The sequence below is a fragment of the Schistocerca americana genome, chromosome 3, assembly GCF_021461395.2.
Source record: "Schistocerca americana isolate TAMUIC-IGC-003095 chromosome 3, iqSchAmer2.1, whole genome shotgun sequence".
NCBI lineage: Eukaryota > Metazoa > Arthropoda > Insecta > Orthoptera > Acrididae > Schistocerca > Schistocerca americana.
In genome coordinates this window covers 387089248-387109323 of record NC_060121.1, presented here as the reverse complement: position 1 = coordinate 387109323, position 20076 = coordinate 387089248, and the positions used below count along the sequence as shown (strand labels likewise).

General features: G+C 44.2%; 1 protein-coding gene and 1 non-coding gene across 2 annotated transcripts in view; one reads left to right on the top strand and one right to left on the bottom strand.

The window, feature by feature from the left end:
• LOC124605705 overlaps positions 1-20076 on the top strand; it is a 310921-nt gene that overhangs the window by 191319 nt on the left and 99526 nt on the right. Inside the window, exons 3-4 of the mRNA XM_047137569.1 lie at positions 4948-5074; positions 9983-10126. Coding sequence (XP_046993525.1) covers positions 4948-5074; positions 9983-10126 — 271 coding nt within the window. The remainder of the gene's footprint in view (positions 1-4947; positions 5075-9982; positions 10127-20076) is intronic.
• Positions 4211-4284, bottom strand: Trnat-ugu. The gene has a single exon. It is a non-coding gene; the product is annotated as a tRNA-Thr (tRNA).

Genomic DNA, 20076 nt, shown 5'->3' with positions numbered 1-20076 from the left:
GTAATGTAACGAATAGAACATTTAGAGTGAAATATAATCATCAAGAGAAGAAAACATACATGGCAAGCATTGTCCTAAAAGCTATTACGACCGAGCTGCGCTGCTGATAGATGTATTAAACGAAATCTACAGTGGAAAAGTACATTGCGATATACACTCATGACCAGCTGATTAAGAGATAACCACCATACACCCAAACGTTGTAAAACTGAAACGACTCTGCGTAGAATGTAAATACGAGTGCTTCTGTGACTAAGTGGGGCATACAAGACAATACCAACTAAAGACCTGATAGTCCTAGGTAGCTAACGACAGACCTAAACGTGCGCTGGAAAGCAGCGGAATACTGATTAAAAAATGGAACCCGGCATAATGTGGTAGATATAAGTGGAAAGCTTGTTGCATCTAAGGCAGAAATTGAGTAACACCCTGCCATATAATGACCAGAGCTCTGGGACAAACTCAACATAGTAATCAACATATTCATCAGCTGGAGCCAAATGTACAGGAAAAACAGGCAGAGGATGCAGCCATTACGGGACTTAACATGGTCCCCAGCTATCTCACACTGACAGAGGAAGGTGAAGACACGACGTCGTTTGAATGTCGAGAATTCGAAACAGGATAATGAAATATTGGAATGAACTCAGAGCCAAGGGAAAACAGACAAATGCTTTTCTTTAAAGTTCTGTGAATGACTTGAAACAAAATGCATGTAAAAAGTGGTGAGTAAATACACTGGTGTCCTAAATTAAACCAACAAATCACTATTTGCACCTATGAACTGCAAGAGAAACTGTTATCGACTCAGTGGAAAACGAACATACTATAAATAACACACTATGCGATCAAAAGCATCCAGATACCTGTTAGCAGACATTAATATGGAATGAATACATCATTTACCTTGGTAACAAATTCATCTTTGCTGAATTCAATTTCCGTTAGATGTCTCAACGTCTGTGGAGGAATGGCAACCCCCACACCGAGGGAAGGTAGTAGCGCTGGACTTTGGAGTCTGGAGCGAAATCGACATTCTGACTCGTCCCAAAGGTGTTGTATTGGGCTCAGTCGGGATCCAGGCCAGGCCCGGCTTTTTCAGAAATGTTATTTTCCACAGATCATTGCCCCGTAGACTGCTTTATGACGTTATAGATTGTAGTGTAAAAATCGTCTCCAAACTGTTCTTCTACTTTATGCAGTACACAGTGCCGTAAAAACTGCCCAGATCCTTCCAGATTTAGACTTCTCTTAAGCACACTGAGTGGTCTAGGTCCTAACTACAAAAAGCACTCCCCTACCGTAGCATCACCTTCTCTGTATTTCGCCGTTGGCACTACAAATGATGGCAGGCAACATTGCCCACGGGCTCGACAAACACGGATACTTCCATCTGATTGCCACAGGACATTGCGTGACTGATCAAACTATTCGTTCCCCGTCATGCATTGTCCTGTGGCGTCTCTTTTTACACCAGCTTAAGGGTCGCATAGCACAGACTGCTGAAATGTGTGTCTTAAGAGGAGCTGTGTGCCCCATTGTCTTTAACTCCCTACGCACAGTAGCTGTGTTGGCTGGAACGCTGGTAGCACTCTGGTACTCACGAGTTATTCCTTGCACTTACTGCGTGCCATTTCTTACAACCTCCCACCGCAGCGCTCGACGTTGCCTGTTCATCAGTACATGAGGTCTGCCTGGTCTTGGTTTAGCTGTGGTTGTTACTTCGCGTTTTCACTACACAATCACATTGTCAACAGTTGATTTGGGCAGGTTTAGGACGGTTGAAAAGTCCCTGACTGATTTGGCATTCATGTGACATCCAGTTATCAGTGGACGTTAGAAGTCACTGAGCTATCCTGACAGATCCATTCAGTTGTTCTTGCTTCTTTAGTTAAAACACAACGCTCCTTGCCTATTTTTACACTACTGGCCATTAAAATAGCTACACCAAGAAGGTATGCAGATAATAAACGGCTATTCATTGGACAAATATATTATACTAGAACTGACATGTGATTACATTTTCACGCAATTTGTGTGGATAGATCCAGAGAAATCAGTATCCAGAACAGCCACCTCTGGCCGTAATAATGGCCTTGATACGCCTGGGCATTGAGTCAAACACAGCTTGAATGGCGTGTACAGATACAGCTGGCCATGCAGCTTCAACACGATACCATAGTTCATAAAGAGTAGTGACTGGCGTATTGTGACGAGCCACTTGCTCGGCCACCATTGACCAGTCGTTTTCAATCGCTGAGAGATCTGGAGAATGTGCTGGCCAGGGCAGCAGTCGAACATTATCAAGAAAGGCCCAAACAGCACCTGCAACATGCGGTCGTGCATTATCCTGCTGAAATGTAGGGTTTCGCAGGGATCGAATCAAGGGTAGAGCCACGGGTCGTAACACATCTGAAGTGTTACGTCCACTGTTCAAAGTGCCGTCAATGCGAACAAGAGGTGACCGAGACATGTAACCAATGGCACCCCATACCATCACGCCAGGTGATACGCCAGTATGGCGATGACGAGTACACACTTCCAATGTGCGTTCACCGCGATGTCGCCAAACTCGGATGTGACCATCATGATGCTGTAAACAGAACCTGGATACATCCGAAAAATGACGTTTTGCCATTCGTGCACCCAGGTTCGTCGTTGAGTACACCATCGCAGGCGCTACTGTCTGTGATGCAGCTTCGACGGCAATCGCAGCCATGGTCTCCGAGCTGATAGTCCATGCTGCTGGAAACGTCGTCGAACTGTTCTGTTGACTCAGGGATCGAGACGTGGCTGCACGATCCGTTACAGCCATACGGATAAGATGCCTGTTATCCCGACTGCTAGTGATACGAGACCGTTGGGATCCGGCACGGCGTTCCGTATTACCCTCCTGAACCCACCGATTCCATATTTTGCTAACAAGTCATTGGATCTCGACCAACGCGAGCAGCATTGTCGCGATACGATAAACCGCAATCGCGATAGGCTACAATCCGACCTTTATCAAAGTCGGAAACGTGATGGTACGCATTTCTCCTCCTTAGACGAGGCATCACAACAACGTTTTATCAGGCAACGCCGGTCAACTGCTGTTTGTGTATGAGAAATCGGTTGGAAACTTTCCTCTTGTCAGCACGTTGTAGGTGTCGCCACCGGCGCCAACCTTGTGTGAATGCTCTGAAAAGCTAATCATTTGCATATCACAGCATCTTCCTGTCGGTTAAATTTCGCGTCTGTAGCATGTTATCTTCGTGGTGTAGCAATTTTAATGGCCAGTAGTGTATATTGGCGCGACCGCCACTCGTGACATCTAGCGGTCAATTTCGCATTATATGGAGGTGTCCGGATACTTTTGATGAGACAGTGTATGACTTAAGGACTATACCGAGTCCCTCACGATCGAATATCATGCCAGAAAAATTGTTCTGAGATATAATGTGCCGGTTTCTCAAGGTAGCGGCAACAGGGTTATCATCGTTAACACCTGTTATCTTTTTAAATTTTAGTATGAATAATTTATTTCAAAGAGTCTCCCACAAATTTAGGAAATAACGAAAATGAGTGAAGCTGTCTGTAACCCAAAAATTGGACAAAACACCACAGCGTGTTGCGAGTTATGGTCCTATTGTAGGTGGTTATGCCCCTGTGTCATTCTGACCTTAGAACTGATGTACCCAGACAATCACAGCCAGACCTAGCCTTTAACGTGGACCAGTGACCATTGTGAAACTTGGCGTTTTTCATATTGACAAACCATTTCCCAAGTTCGAAGAAACGATAAATGACAGAATATATCTTAGCAGCGACTGGAGACTTTTGCGTTTGTATTCTGAAATTAAAAAACTATTAAATATGTTACTGGAATGAGGGCAACCACTGATGAAACAACCTAAGCGTTTTTTATTGGACCATATGTAGTAATGAACATTATTAGGAAGATTTTTCAAGAAATTTTTGGCATTTGACTGTAGATTTGTATTCATTTATTTCACACAATCGTAATTTCGGCTTTCTAACCATTCTCATCTGCAACTTCGAATCTCAAAAAACTGTACAACCTGCCTAAATAACATGTCATCGTCGACGTAAAATTTGCCTCGTCTTACTTATTCGATTTTATGTCATTTAGGAGGCAATTACAATGAAATGAACACCCTTAGCTGCTTACAGGCGTGGATATACGTCAACTGGGATAGATGAAAATGTGTGCCCCGACCGGGACTCGAACCCGGGATCTCCTGCTTACATGGCAGACGCTCTATCCATCTGAGCCACCGAGGACACAGAAAATAGCGCGAGTGCAGGGATTTATCACTGTCGCGCCTCCCGCGAAACCCACATTCTCAACGTATTGGCCTGCACTACATTCTTAGTGCCCCCGCCCATAATACTCACTGCTCGCGGCGCATTGCCGATTCCCGTAAGAGTTCGGGCACTGTTTGTGCATTCGGCATTCGCACAGAAGAAGAAGCTGGTCAAGTGGCCGGTGAGCCTTAACTATATATATACTAAGATGGTACCTGTTCTTTCGGACATGTCCGAAAGAACAGATACCATCTTAGTATATATATATATATATATATATATATCATTTAGGAGGGTCGGGTAATGTTTGAGATTCCAAATTACACGTGAGAATGGCTACAGAGGCAAATTATGATTGTGTGAAATAAAGGAATACAAATCTAATGTCGAATGGCAGAAATTTATTTCAAAAACTTCTACATGACTAGAGTCCTCCATGAAGCAAAACTCATTATGTAGCATTCTGTAGAGATTCCATGGAATGCTATGAATGACTATCCTGTGATGAGCTCTAGAGCTTCATGTAAATAACTCGCTGATTTTCAGTTTGGAGAGTCTCACTGCATCCACCTTTAACAACATTTACTATACAGGAGCAGTGACGTCTTCTGTACTGACAGACGACCCGTGCCTTTGCAGATCTCGACGACGGGCCAGTACGGCTCGTTCGGTCTGCTGTTTGACGGGGTGCTGCAGCAGCTGGGTGCGCAGTCCACGGGCGCCACGCTCATCATGAACATGCTGTCCGCCGCAGTCAACTTCACCGGTAAGTCGTCCAGTCTGCTGCATATTGCAAGCAGACGCCTCACTACCCACCATGGAACCACTGGCAGAGGTCTGCAGTACAGACCGGTTCATTTTGCTTTTCCACTGTGATTTCCGTTCTATCTTTTCATCGTTATGTGTTTGTCCTTAGGATAATTTAGGTTAAGTAGTGTATAAGCTTAGGGACTGATGACCTTAGCAGTTAAGTCCCATAAGATTTCACACACATTTTTTTTTTTTGACAATACCTTACAGTAATTTCTTACTAACATATTTCCACTACACTTGTTCCTCATGAAATTACCGTCCGTCAAGTCGAAACATCGAGGGGTAAGTGTCTGATATCGCAGCAAAATCCAGGTCATTATACATGTAGTGCTAGATAAGAAGAAACAGCTTATGGGAGGAAATCGGTTGTGGCCATCTTAAAGAACCCATAAATGTCTTGGTGAAACCAAGAAAACACAAGATGGACATAAGAGCACGGACTTGAATCCGTTCTGCCTGGATACGAGGAACAGTTTTAATTGTCACCTCGAAAAACACAGGTTGATTTAAAAAAAGATTAGGTTTCACTTGTTTATTACAAACTATGAATGATAGAAACAAACTGCACATGTCATTGGACAGAGGTCGGTTCAAAGTTTCATCATAAATTTAGACAACATTGTCTGTGGAGTGCAGCGATCTGGCGCTAACTTTGATGAAAACAATAGTCAAGATTGCAATAAATTTTGTTTATTATGACCGGTTTTGGCTTACGTTAAAGCCACATTAAGATTTCTTGAGCCCCCTATGGCTTTTTACGCGATTCTACAAATCGTACAGTTTGTACTGCGTATCATACTGGTGTCACGTGGAAAACCGGGGAGGCACCAGCACCAGGCAAAGAGGGCCGAAGAGGATGACTCTAATGTAAGCTGAAACCGGTCATAAGAAACAAATGTTATTGCAATCTGGACTGTTGTTTTAACCAAAGTTTTATATTCGAATAGACACTATGCCATGCACTCGACATGAGCATCGTGCGTTGCTCGAGAAACATCGAAATGCTAGTCCACTTCATTCCAGATAAGAATCAACAGGTCCCTGTTTATGGAATCGACAGGTTCAACCATTCGATTTCCAGCTAGTGAAGACTGGTTACTGTAGGTGGGACAAGGAATCTGTCTTTTATGTACCCCCATAGAAAAAAAAATCGCTAAGTGTGATATCTGGTGATCCGGGAGGCCAAAAGCAATGAAAAAGACGTTTCTGGCAAGGGAAAAACCGGGTTTAGAAGCATCCACAATTTACGCAACAGATTTCAGCCGAGTAGCCATTCAGATCAGTAGTTTTCAGTGTTTGGTGACATTTTTGTACATTCGACTGATGGGCGATTTGCGAACTGTATTAACAAACGCAGCGTCAACAACGTGTTATAATTAAATACGGAATATTTTTTTAAGAACAAATGCACAAATTTGAATACACACAGTCCAGTCACAGTAAACTGTCCATCGCCTCTGTTCATCATCACAGATGGCAGGTGGTAGCACTAGCAGTGGAGTGTATATAAAGCGTGTCGGCCGGAAGCAGAAAACAGTGCAGTCTTTTTCGTAACGCTGAAATGCACCGATTTATCTGACATCCTAAAGGGCATGATCATTGGCTTTCGGGCCAAGTGTGTAATCAACAACTGTTCAACGAAAGATGCTGCATATGGACCTCCACAGCAAGCACCTGGTTCATGCACCCATGCCGGCTGTTGTTCATCGACGAGGAAGGCTAGAAATTGCGTGCAAATACGGCAATTGGACGTCCACTGAATGGCGAAAGGTCGCCTTTTCTGGTGAATCACGTTTTAATTTCCATCGGACAGATGGCCTTCGGCGTGTACGTCGCAAAATGTCTGGAAGCAAACAGCCTGTAATGAAGACGGAGCGTTATGGTCTGGGAAATGTTTCCGTGGGTTTCCCTTGGTGATATCGTCAGTATGGAAGGCACAATGGATAAACAAAAGCATGCATCTACCCTTCGGGACCATGTCCACCCCTACATGCAGTTTCTTTTTCCTTGGCACGATAGCATCTACCAGCAAGACAATGCAACGTGTCACGCAGCTCGCAGTGTACTCGTGTGATTCAAAGGTCACCAGGACGAGTTCACCGTACATCCCGGCCACCAAACTCATCGAATTTAAACCCAATCGATAATCTGTCAGACCATCTCGATTGTGTTGTTCGCGTCATGGATCCTCAAACGAGTAACCTAGAGCAGCCGGCCACGGCACTGGAGGCGGCACGGCTGCACACCCCTGTCCGTACCTTCCAGAACCTCATTGACTCTCTTTCTGCACGTCTCTCGAGGCAAAAGGTAGTTATTCACGCTTTTCACAGATGGTCGCGTTAATGTGACTTGGCAGTGTAGTTTTCAAACTACAGAAAATAGTCATAATAACGATAGTATCTGTTCCCATTGTCAAGATATGTCCAAAATGCTTAAGTACAGCACGTGAGTTGTTTACTATTCAGTTATGCACGCCAAAAATAGCGCTGATAATTACCACACAAACAGCTCTGCCTGCGAGTGTGAAACAAGGTCTAGACCGAACTTGCATTTAGGAATAAAGAAATTACATAAACTCAAAGTAGCATTTTCTCCTAATAAATAAATTTATACAATAAATTATCTAAGGAGATTAAAAAGATTACTAAAATCAAACTATTTAAAAATATAGTTAAGAAGTACCTATTGACCACACACTCTGTGCTGTGAAGGATAACGCAAAGTAGGAGATGGATAAACACGTGAAACACAAGTACTCGGAAACAATAATAAGGTTAAGGTAGATCTGTCACTTCGCAACACATTTTCACGCTGTTTTGTTCCTGGAAAATCACATATCAAAACTCTGCAGTGGATGCTAATATCTTATCTGCTTTTCGAGACGAACATCTCACTCATTAGAGGACGATGCTCACTCAGTTATTTAGCCACGTAAACTGGAAGTTACGGTACACACAACTGAAATCAGACATCATTGTCGTGGTGCTAATGTCAGAAAATAGTCTGTGTATTCTGAGTGTAGTGTGATCAGTCAATGTTGATGAGAGTGAATGAACAGTGTTGGACTAGCTTTCTAAATTATGAGATTGCGCTGTTTTAAACTGACCGGCCTTGGAGACCTCTAAACTGCATCTGGCCTTCTTGATTTTGGTTTTCCATGATTTACCTAAGGTATTCCAGGCAAGTGACGAGATAATTGCTACTGCAAAGCGTTTCCCATACAAATCAAATTACACCTTCCTGTATATACACTGGCTCACGAATAAATGAGACACCCAGAAGTGGAGGTGAAAAATTGGAAATTTGTGGTAAGTTCTATGGGACAAAGCTACTGAGGTCATCGGTCCCTAAGCTTGCACACTACTTCATCTAAATTAAACTAACTTACGCTAAGGACAACACACAGACCTACGCCCGAGGGAGGACTCGAACGTCCGACGGGGGGAGCCGCGCGAACCGTGACAAGGCGCCCAAGACCTCACGACTACCTCGCGCGGCCGTGGAGGAGGAAATGAAATGAAACTACACAGGTTGAGAGCGTATGTTATTTCAGTGATTACAGAATCGAATCTTGTTTTCAGACAAATTGGCAAAACAGCTCACTTATTAGTACAATGTGCAGCTGATCCAGATGATGCACTGATTACGTTGTGAAAGGTTTCTCTCCTGAGGCAAAGTGGCTCACAACTGTTGTAACTGGTCATTGACATCAAGCATACTGGCAATGGGATGGAGTGGAATTGACGTCCGAGATGATCTTGCTGGATATGAGAGTACCTCTGTCCCAAGCACACAGATCAAAGATACACGTACTTTTGTGTGTGGACGAGGACTGGCCTGTTGAAAAACGGCATCAGAATACTGTCGCATCAGACGTAAAAGGTGAGGACGCAGAATGTCTGTAGCTTACCGTTGTCCCGTCAAGGCCCCCTCAATAGCTAACGTCCGTGACCTGAGGTGATACCTGACGGCTGATGGTTCCAACACAGGAGTAACAGACTTGTGCCTCTCCGAAAAATTGGAGAATGGGACATCTCGTCAGATCACCGTTACGCTCGCCGACGATGTCATGTGAGGTAGTGCAGAACCGCAATTCATTGCTGGACACAATGTGACGCCAACCATCAGCCGTCCATGCGTCCTGGCTATGGGACTATTGCAAACGCAGCCCCATTCTTATTGTGAAGTTAATGGCAGTCTACACATGGGATGGTAATTCCCTAGTCCGTCTGCTGCTATTCTTCGACTAATGGTGCAGGATGACACAGAAGTTGCAAGGAGTCTATCATTTATTTTCGGATGGCAACCACAGGTGTGAAGGGGCTCCACAACACGGTGTCCCTCTCTCGTGGTTGTCAGATGCGGTCGACCAGAACCTTGATGGTGTCTGTGACTGCCCGTACATTCCACGCAGTCCAACATCCAGCCACTGACGCGTCCGAATGCCCTCCAAATCTGGATATTGCACGATTCGAACAAACAGCCTAATGGGAACCCACAATGGGGCCCCTTTCGAGCTCCGTCTGGTGCTGATGGCGGCGTCTCACAGGAGTATTCGGCACCTCCGTGTCCTTCGCAGTGGTCACACGACATCTAACGCTGTCCACGACCCTCATATACCCTGCTTAGTAACAACGCTAAATACGAGCCCTAATGCACTTTGATGGCCCTTCTACCTGTCACAGGGAATTGCAACTCTTATCATTTACCTACCCACTTATGGTGCGTACGTGTATGACGTTATTTTGACATCCGTGCCTTCTGTGTATGTCAACTTTTTTTCAGGGAGTGTATGAATTACGCGCCATATTTTTGAACTGTAACATTACGACATGTCCAGTACCGTTGCATCTGCCCGCAGGCCTGGTGACGAACCGCCTGCTACGCTCCATGACGTACCGGATGGTCTCCGTCATCGGCGGACTCATGTTCACGGTCGGCGTCATGCTCACCGTGTTCGCCCGCAGCATGGTGCACATCGTCATCACCTACAGCATCATCGCTGGCAAGTCTCTCTCCAGTGTATATCTTTTATATTTTCCATGAGCTAAAACCTATTGTTCTAGTTTCTGTCTGTGAGGAAATGTATCTTTTATTAACTGAGACATTCATAACATTGGTTTGCTTTAATTAAAACTGGGTCTATAGTTTTATACAGAGGGGTCCAGAAAAATGTAGACACTCTCTGATAGTCAATATTAATGGAACAAAATGACATACCGTTAAAATTCTTACACGACGTGAAGTTTATGCGTTCAAAGCGACCCCCATTAGCAGCCAAACGCCGATGCCGCTGGACTGTTGATTGAAGTACAGCTGTCAGTGTTGCTGGTGTGACAGATGCGTATGACACCTCAACGGTTCCTTGTAGCTCCTTCGGTGTAGCTGGCTTCTGTTGATAAACTTCATTTTCCAAGGTCTCCCATAGGCAGAAGTCAGGAGGTATAAGGTCTGAAGACCGTGGTGGGTACTCGACAGCTTCTTTTCCATCTATCCCTCGTCCAGGCAGATTTTCACCCAAGTAGACTCTGACATCTCTGTGGTTGTGATCTGAGCGCGCCATCTTAGTGTAGGAAAAATCTTTCATTTGCACACGCCAGACCTTTTTTTATGCACACCGTGAACAATACCGTCGGCTTCAAATTTATCCCGAATACGATACTGTTACAAGTGTCGGTGGCCTAGTTCCGTATACATTACACCATTGCTGTTGCACTCCATCATGCTTTCGTGTTTCCAGTACCACTTCAGTATGGACTTGCGTTGCTCAAACGACAATCTTAGTTCATTTATTGCTGCACTGTCATCTGCTGGAAAACGCGTGCCAAGATCTGTTGAGAAAAAAATGGACTACGCTACCGCGCAAAATTGGGGTCTAGTGAAGCAGGGGATACAACCCGTCGGCTTTGACCAATGACGTCAGAATTGGCCAGAGAGTATTTATTACACAGATGAAAGAGCTGACACGACTGTTCAGTAGCAAAGGAATGCGAGGGACGAAAAATATAGTTGACATATATCAAGGCAAGTAGTATTTTTACGTTAAGGATATCGCGTGTTTGTATCGTATTATTTCTGTGGAAAATGGATGGAAGTATTTGTAGCATAGAATACCTCACGTCATATATATATATATATATATATATATATATATATATATATATATATATATATATATATATATGGGTTGTATCTCGAACCTCATTCCACCTGTATCGGTTAACTGAAGTACGGAATACAACTTAAGCGTACGTCGATTTCTTCGTTTTCGTTAGCAGTAATATCCTGTTGTTTAGTTGAACTATTTAGGTCAACTGAAGCACGGGATTCAAATTTTACATGTGTTGTTTCTTTCGCTTCCGCTACCACTAATACTATGTTCTTACGTAGACAGTTGTACTAACGATAGCAGGAGGAGCTACGCACATAATATTTGTATTCCATACTTTTGTTGACCTATATACATGTACACTGCTAACGAAAACGTGGAAATGGACATACGTTACACATGCAACCTGTGCCTCAGTTGAACTACGCAAAGAAACAATAAGAAGACACACACACACACACAATTTCTATCCCGTACTTCACTATGGGGTATAATTGTCTTTCGCCTTCGATGCAAATAGTATCGACTGAAAGTTATAGTTTTGATCGCAGCCAGTGACAATAGTATCACATTCTTTAGTTGAGCTATATAGCTATACGCAACGTTTGTATCCTGCTCTCCAGTTAACATACACTCCTGGAAATGGAAAAAAGAACACATTGACACCGGTGTGTCAGACCCACCATACTTGCTCCCGACACTGCGAGAGGGCTGTACAACAAATGATCACACGCACGGCACAGCGGACACACCAGGAACCGCGGTGTTGGCCGTCGAATGGCGCTAGCTGCGCAGCATTTGTGCACCGCCGCCGTCAGTGTCAGCCAGTTTGCCGTGGCATACGGAGCTCCATCGCAGTCTTTAACACTGGTAGCATGCCGCGACAGCGTGGACGTGAACCGTATGTGCAGTTGACGGACTTTGAGCGAGGGCGTATAGGGGCATGCGGGAGGCCGGGTGGACGTACCGCCGAATTGCTCAACACGTGGGGCGTGAGGTCTCCACAGTACATCGATGTTGTCGCCAGTGGTCGGCGGAAGGTGCACGTGCCCGTCGACCTGGCACCGGACCGCAGCGACGCACGGATGCACGCCAAGACCGTAGGATCCTACGCAGTGCCGTAGGGGACCGCACCGCCACTTCCCAGCAAATTAGGGACACTGTTGCTCCTGGGGCATCGGCAAGGACCATTCGCAACAGTCTCCATGAAGCTGGGCTACGGTCCCGCACACCGTTAGGCCGTCTTCCGCTCACGCCCCAACATCGTGCAGCCCGCCTCCAGTGGTGTCGCGACAGGCGTGAATGGAGGGACGAATGGAGACGTGTCGTCTTCAGCGATGAGAGCCGCTTCTGCCTTGGTGCCAATGATGGTCGTATGCGTGTTTGGCGCCGTGCAGGTGAGCGCCACAATCAGGACTGCATACGACCGAGGCACACAGGGCCAACACCCGGCATCATGGTGTGGGGAGCGATCTCCTACACTGGCCGTACACCACTGGTGATCGTCGAGGGGACACTGAATAGTGCACGGTACATCCAAACCGTCATCGAACCCATCGTTCTACCATTCCTAGACCGGCAAGGGAACTTGCTGTTCCAACAGGACAATGCACTTCCGCATGTATCCCGTGCCACCCAACGTGCTCTAGAAGGTGTAAGTCAACTACCCTGGCCAGCAAGATCTTCGGATCTGTCCCCCATTGAGCATGTTTGGAACTGGATGAAGCGTCGTCTCACGCGGTCTGCACCTCCAGCACGAACGCTGGTCCAACTGAAGCGCCAGGTGAAAATGGCATGGCAAGCCGTTCCACAGGACTACATCCAGCATCTCTACGATCGTCTCCATGGGAGAATAGCAGCCTGCATTGCTGCGAAAGGTGGATATACACTGTACTAGTGCCGACATTGTGCATGCTCTGTTGCCTGTGTCTATGTGCCTGTGGTTCTGTCAGTGTGATCATGTGATGTATCTGACCCCAGGAATGTGTCAATAAAGTTTCCCCTTCCTGGGACAATGAATTCACGGTGTTCTTATTTCAATTTCCAGGAGTGTATATAGGTAAATCTCATCAATGTTACATATGTCGTTCTTTTCGAATAGGTAGTGTCAATGTAAAGGTGAACTGGAGGACGGGATACAAATTTCAGTTGCGTCGGGCGTTTCGCCTCTAATATTGCTAGTACAGATTCGAAAAAATCGTACTGATGCTAGTGCTGGGAAACGAAAGATGAACAACAGCTGCGAAATTTCTATTACGTACTGGAGTACATGAAACCATACGTAATGGTGTAATACAGCATTGAAATACGTCAAAATACTCAAATGCAGTAAAATAAAAATAATGGGAAACTGAACTTACCTCACGGCAACTTCTTAAAAGAACCGAAGCTCGCCTAGAAAGACATCAACAAAAATCACATACCCACATACACAACAAAACATGATGAACATATGAACACACACACACAGACACTCACATACAACCACCCCCCCCCCCCCTCTAATGTGAAATTAGCTAACATATTTCGGACGGTACATCTGCCCAACACGTTTAACAAAACATTTAAACGGGCAATATGTTTGGGGAATACTGCGCCTCCATGAATATTCGTCTAAGTGACTTTGAGGTGTGGAAATCCAGCGTTTCCCCTTCCCCTACAAGAGATTTCACAGTTGACCAATAACCCTCTACGCTATTTGTGCAAGCCCCTGTGGATAATTATCTGAACTCAATATTGTGATTAACTGCCGGCCGCGGTGGCCATGCGGTTCTAGGCGCTTCAGTCCGGAACCGCGCGACTGCTACGGTCACAGGTTCGAATTCTGCCTCGGGCATGGATGTGTGTGATGTCCTTAGGTTAGTTAGGTTTAAGTAGTTCTAAGTTCTAGGGGACTGATGACCACAGCAGTTGAGTCCCATAGTGCTCAGAGCCATTTTTGAACCACCAGAGGTTCCCCCCTGTTGTACTTCCTTTTGCCAAAATGCGACTCGTCAATTTCAACCATAACACCCGCCCCCCGCCCCTCCTAACTGCTCCCTATATTTCATATTTCCCACAAACTTGTCAACAAAAAGAGTACCAATCCACAACTGTACGCTTACTCAGACGACATTCATGGACACGCAGCCACACAGGATATCTCAAACACCGACAGTACGTGGTTTCATAATGTCTCTCAAGGCGAGCTTAGATTTTTCGAATCACGGCCCTCGTCTAATGGACCTCCATAACCGATCTTTGCTGCATAGCCATACGAATAAGTCGTGAGTACTGCGACGAGATACACTTGTGAGGCGCATATGTTCGCCGCACTCACGACATGGAACATACTCGGCAACGAGACCACACATTTGTAAAAAACAAATCATGGGCAACATGTCCAGGCCCATAGCCTCTCTCAAATCATCCAGGTTCATCAGAACAGGTAAATCCATACCTACAAACGAAAACGAGATACTAAAAATTGTCCTGAAATAAGAAACTAATAGTCCAAATTACCTCAATATCGCTAAGAATGGAATTAAGTACCGAATGAATTTCAAACGACCAATTATTTAAATAAATGGACACGAAGAATATTTTGAGTTGTATGTAGCAATCTCTTTTAAAATCACATTCATTTATTTTAATGTACAATGATAACACTTACCCGGAAGAATGCTCCATACAGATCACATGCAAAACAAACACACACACTTCTCTCCATTACCCTATTAACTAATTCTCGCTGCCTCAGGAAGTGTCCTGTCAACCCATGCCTTATTTCTGTCAAGTTACACCAATAAGTCTTCTTCGCAGCACGATTCAATACTTCTTTATTAGTTAACCTGAAAAGAAGAAAATGTTTAGTGTTGTAAAAGGATTCAGAAAATTAGACGGGCAGATAAGATAAGAATAGAGGAGGCCAATAGTAGAAACGGCGAGGAAAGAAACATAGGGACTTCATCAACTACAATAAGGGATAGGACAAAATGTCGTGTGATTAGAATATCAAGTCAGAGCTCAGCGTATTGGCCCAGATGGTCCGATCGGGACGGACCCATCCCCATGTCATCCTCTGCAGATGGCGGCATTGGGATGCACTATGGTTAGAGTTGTGCTCTAGCTAACACACGGTTCGATAGTTCTGCTGAACTAAATAAATGACGTAGTACGTCATAGGACTACCGGTAGTATTGGTACCACTAGCAGGGAAAGAAACGTAAACGAATATGTAAAAGAGAAACTGAAAGCCGACGACTTCTCTTAGCCTTTTTGTTTATTTGGTTGTTTGTTTTGCGCGTAATTAGAACCACACATCATTCAGGTTAGTTCATCGAGTATCTTAATTTCTTACAGTATATGGACTGAATTTTATAAGTAATAAAAAATTTGTTGATCGCATAGTTTCTGCGCTTTTATATCACCAAAGAAATTGCTTTTGATGCAGATACGTAGAGTATACATATGCAAACTTAAATATATATATAATTATTGTTATTTCGTGCTCAGTAGAACGTTCTTCATTCTGATCTTAGGCATGAGTTTCCTGTTAATGTTGATAAACACGAAAGTTTTTTTATGAATAACAGAAACGTTTTGAAGTGATGTTTGATATATTCTTGTTTTGCGGTTTCATTTGTTTTACATTTTTGTTGAGAACATTGCATTTTTTAGAGCTATATGACAACATTATACTGTTTTCTTTATTTTTACTACAACATCCCTATCTTTCATTTTACAAATCAACAATTTTCAAATAAAATCTGAATTAAATATTGAAAATTTCAATTTCGCTATAAATACTTGTTAGTTTTAAGTAAAACACCAGAGGATAACTGTGTGGAACAAAATGTTCTCTAGGTTGCCTGGTCCTTCATACAGTACATCCCTACTCAGTTTCTAGACGGCACAACGTTTCTGGTTTTTAGGGGATTCAAGGAAGACACTGATCACGTATGCAAAGAAAGCGATCGTTATGAGGTAACGACGCCTAACAGTCATGCAACACTCCTAATGTGCAGGTAATGCAGGTAAAAGTTCACCTGACCGAAGTTACTAAGAAAATTACCATAGTCTGCACTTACTTACGACAGTTTACGGTAGCCTACAGTAGTTTTACACCTCTAGATGTGGTGGTGATGGTGAGGGGGGGGGGTGGGGGGCACAGGTTTAGCACAATCTTCTCCCAGCTGTTGTCCGCTTGCTATACCTTGGAGCTGCTACTTCTCACTCAAATAGCTTCTCAGTTGCGTCACGAGGTAGAGTGCACAACGTTACAATCCTGCAAACAAAACAAAAATCTCTTGCAGTAGCGCGAATCTAATCCAGGTTCTCTGCACAAGATTAGAATATAACTACGGAACAAATAATTCAAGACATATGGTGTAGGTGCTACTGTGAGAGGACGAAATTGGCACAACAGACGAAGCCGTGGTGTGCCACATCAAATCAGGTGGAAGACCAGAAATAAATTGATAAATAAATAAATAAAACTCGATCTGTGCATTAAATCTTCAGCATTCCTCTTCACCATTATGCTACTATTCTCTTCTTGACTCTGTTGTTTGTCAGTGTAAACTTACACTCCAAACGAATACCATCAGGAAAGACTTTTCAACACTGATTTTAACATATTTCCCCTTATCAGGAAAGATTTTCTAGCTACTTCCAGTTTAAATTGTATGTCCTTTTTACTTCTGCTTTACTTTCAGTTACTTTGTTGCCCGAATATCAAAACTAGTCAACACCTTTTACGGTAACATTTTCTCATAATATTTCACCTGCACTGTCTGATTGCGCTCCAATGTCCTTGTTTTGCTTTTAGCATAAGTACGCATTTGTCGTTCAAATCACGTACAGATTTTGTCGAATGGGTTTGCAGGGTCCGTGGAGGTTCCATGTGTAGACGAATGCAAAAATTGTTGTTGCAGTGCACTCCCAAGTGGTTGCAGGCCCATAAAATTCTCAGAGAAGGGCTGAAACGTCTGGAGGTGTCATAAGTGTCAAAGATTGTCAAGAACGTCGCCTGTTGCTCATCGCACTGCAAACTGTCGTTTCTCACCGCGAAATGTAGGGAAATCAATGCCTCAAAGGAAAGGATAATTTCATTGACGCCCTCTTATCACCCCTGAGGCCTTTTCGAGTCGGTTTTGAGCAGCAGTGTGTCTTAAATATTTTCCTCAGCCACCCGTAAGGAGACCGCGTAATTTCAAGGCTCAGCGTCGGTGTTCTGACCTCTATCGAGATGCGTCAAAAGAAGGTGTGAAATGTGTGTGAGAGGGAGTGTGACGACCTTCCCATCGTGTGATATATCCACGGTGGCGTTGGGGTGAGTTGTGGTGGAATTTGGTGCCAGTGTGACATCATTAACCCACCTTACACTTCGCATAAACTCATGAGCTCTGGCCTTTTTTTCGCATATGTCGACACATTGCTGTATGGAGCGTCGCCGGATGACGTCGCTGGACACTACGCTTTTGTGCCATTACAGAGAAAGGTTGTAGGCACCTTTAAGCCAGATTTCAAACTTATGCGTCGCAATGGAAGATAATTGCGAGGTTCCGAAAATATGATTCTTCAATTGTGTCTAGAGTTGCGCTCTACCAAAACTGCAGGTCGGTAGTTTTGGTACAGTACATAAATGACGTAGTAAATGGCAGGATACGGGTAGTACTAGCAGCATTAGCAGAGGAAGAAATATGAACGTGTGAGTGAGAAATTGGAAACCGACGACTTCTCTTTGTTTTTTCTGTTTATCTGTTTTGCGCATGATTAGAACCGCGCATCATTCACTGTTAGTCCATTATGTACTTATATCGTCCGCCCCGATAGCTGAGTGGTCAGCGTGACGGATTGCCGTCCTACCGGCCCGGGTTCGATTCCCGGCTGGGTCGGGGAGTTTCTCCGCTCAGGGACTGGGTGTTGTGTTGTCTTTGTGATCATTTCATCCTCATCCGGCGCGCAGGTCGCCCAGTGTGGCGTCGAATGTAATAAGACCTGTACCAAGGCGGCCGGACCTGCCCCGCAAGGGGCCTCCCAGCCAATGTCGCCAAACGCTCATTTCATTTCCATGTAGTTATATCCACAAAAAATTGCATTTTATAAGCAAAAAAAAATATTGGCTGCTCGCGTAACTTCTGCGCATTTATGTAACCAAAACACTTTTGATGCAAGTACAGTTGAGAGGCACAAACACAAAAAAATCTATGTAATTATCGTTATTATCTTGTAATTAACAGAACTATCTTCATCGGAACAAAAAGTTTCCTGTTGTAACTAATAAGTTCGAAAGTGGTTTGGAAATAACAGAAATATGTTTTATATAAGCTCGACGTAGAAGTGAATCGATATTTGATACTTTTCTCTTCGATTTTGTTTTAATTTTACCTTTTTTTTTTGAAGAGATTGTGTTTCTTTAGCTCTGTATGATAAATCAGTATATTTTTGTATTTTTACTAGGACATTGCCTCTGTTCCACGTTACAAATCAACAATTTTCGAATAAAACCTGAATTAAACAATAATTTCAATTTTGCTATAAATACTGTTTATTTTTAAGTAGTAGCCATGAGAATAACTATGAGAGCAAAAATGTTCCGTAGATTATGGGGCGTTGACATATTCGAATTCGGTTCTCTACTTCCGGTTTCTAAGGGAATTTAGTAAGAAACTTATCGCATACGCAAACAAAGCGATCAAAATGAGATAAAGCCCAATAAGTATGCAACACACCTAACGTGCAGGTAACGCGGGTACGATATTTACTAATCAAAGCTATTGAGAAAACTACATTAGCCCACGCTTACTTACGATAGTCAGCGGTAGCCTAGGGCCGTTTTTTGTTGCACAATGTACATCCAAAACGAATGAATACATTGAGCTGCGGTTTTCTCTCGTGCCGTGTCTAACGGCACGGTTGTTTTCCCCGCCTCCAGGCAATCGTTTTGAGCAGAGCGTCGCGATGAAGCCACGAGAGCCTGGACGGCGTGGAATGTGATTGTCGCGTGCGCCACTGTGACCTGTCTGGTAGCAAATACGGCCAGTTGACTGTGCAATCAGCTGCAGCAAGAGGACCAATCGTCTCCTAGAAGACAGCGCCGTCGGTGAGGTGGACAGCCTGAGGCGCGTCGTCAAAGCCAGATTAGCGCGGCGACTGAGGTCCCCATACAGTCTGAAGGTGTTGGGGTCACTTGCTGCACGGAGACGAACGAGCGATTTCTGTGCAGAACCAACACCGAGGGCATCGAGAAACTTGTGTGCTGCGGTACCATCAGCTAGACGTCACTAAGGTCTACGCCGATTATGGCCACTTTAAGGACACAACAGCCTGGTGGAGCGTTGGTGTCTTTTCCCTGCCAGACAGATCCCGAAGTGGAGAAATGGGTTCTGCATATCAAGAGGAAAACTACTTGAGTCTTTCCCAACTAACGGTTTCACAGTGATGGTTTTGTGGTTGATATAGTGTAGTGCGTGGTATAAGAGTGGTCCATTAGGCGGGTTTATTGGCAACAAATCCTGCTCGAAACTCTGTGGTTGTTGTGTAACAAGTTCCTGTTGTTTACTGATGACACACAGGAATACAGTTACGTGCTCTGTGATCTAGAGCAGATCTGCCTGTTAATTACATACTGCGAGCGCGATTAATGATATTAATACTAGCGTGTTTCGTTTAAACTACTGTGTGAGAGTGACTGAAGTGAATGCACCTTGTTATCTGCTCTACGTGAATAATCAGTTGTTTGTGTCACTGTGTAAGAATGTATTGTGATATACAGGTAGATAGTTTGATTGAGAGTTGTGTGTAGATTTTTGTGGAAACAGTATGGTGAGAGTAGTGGTAGTAGTAGTAGTAGACCATTGTGT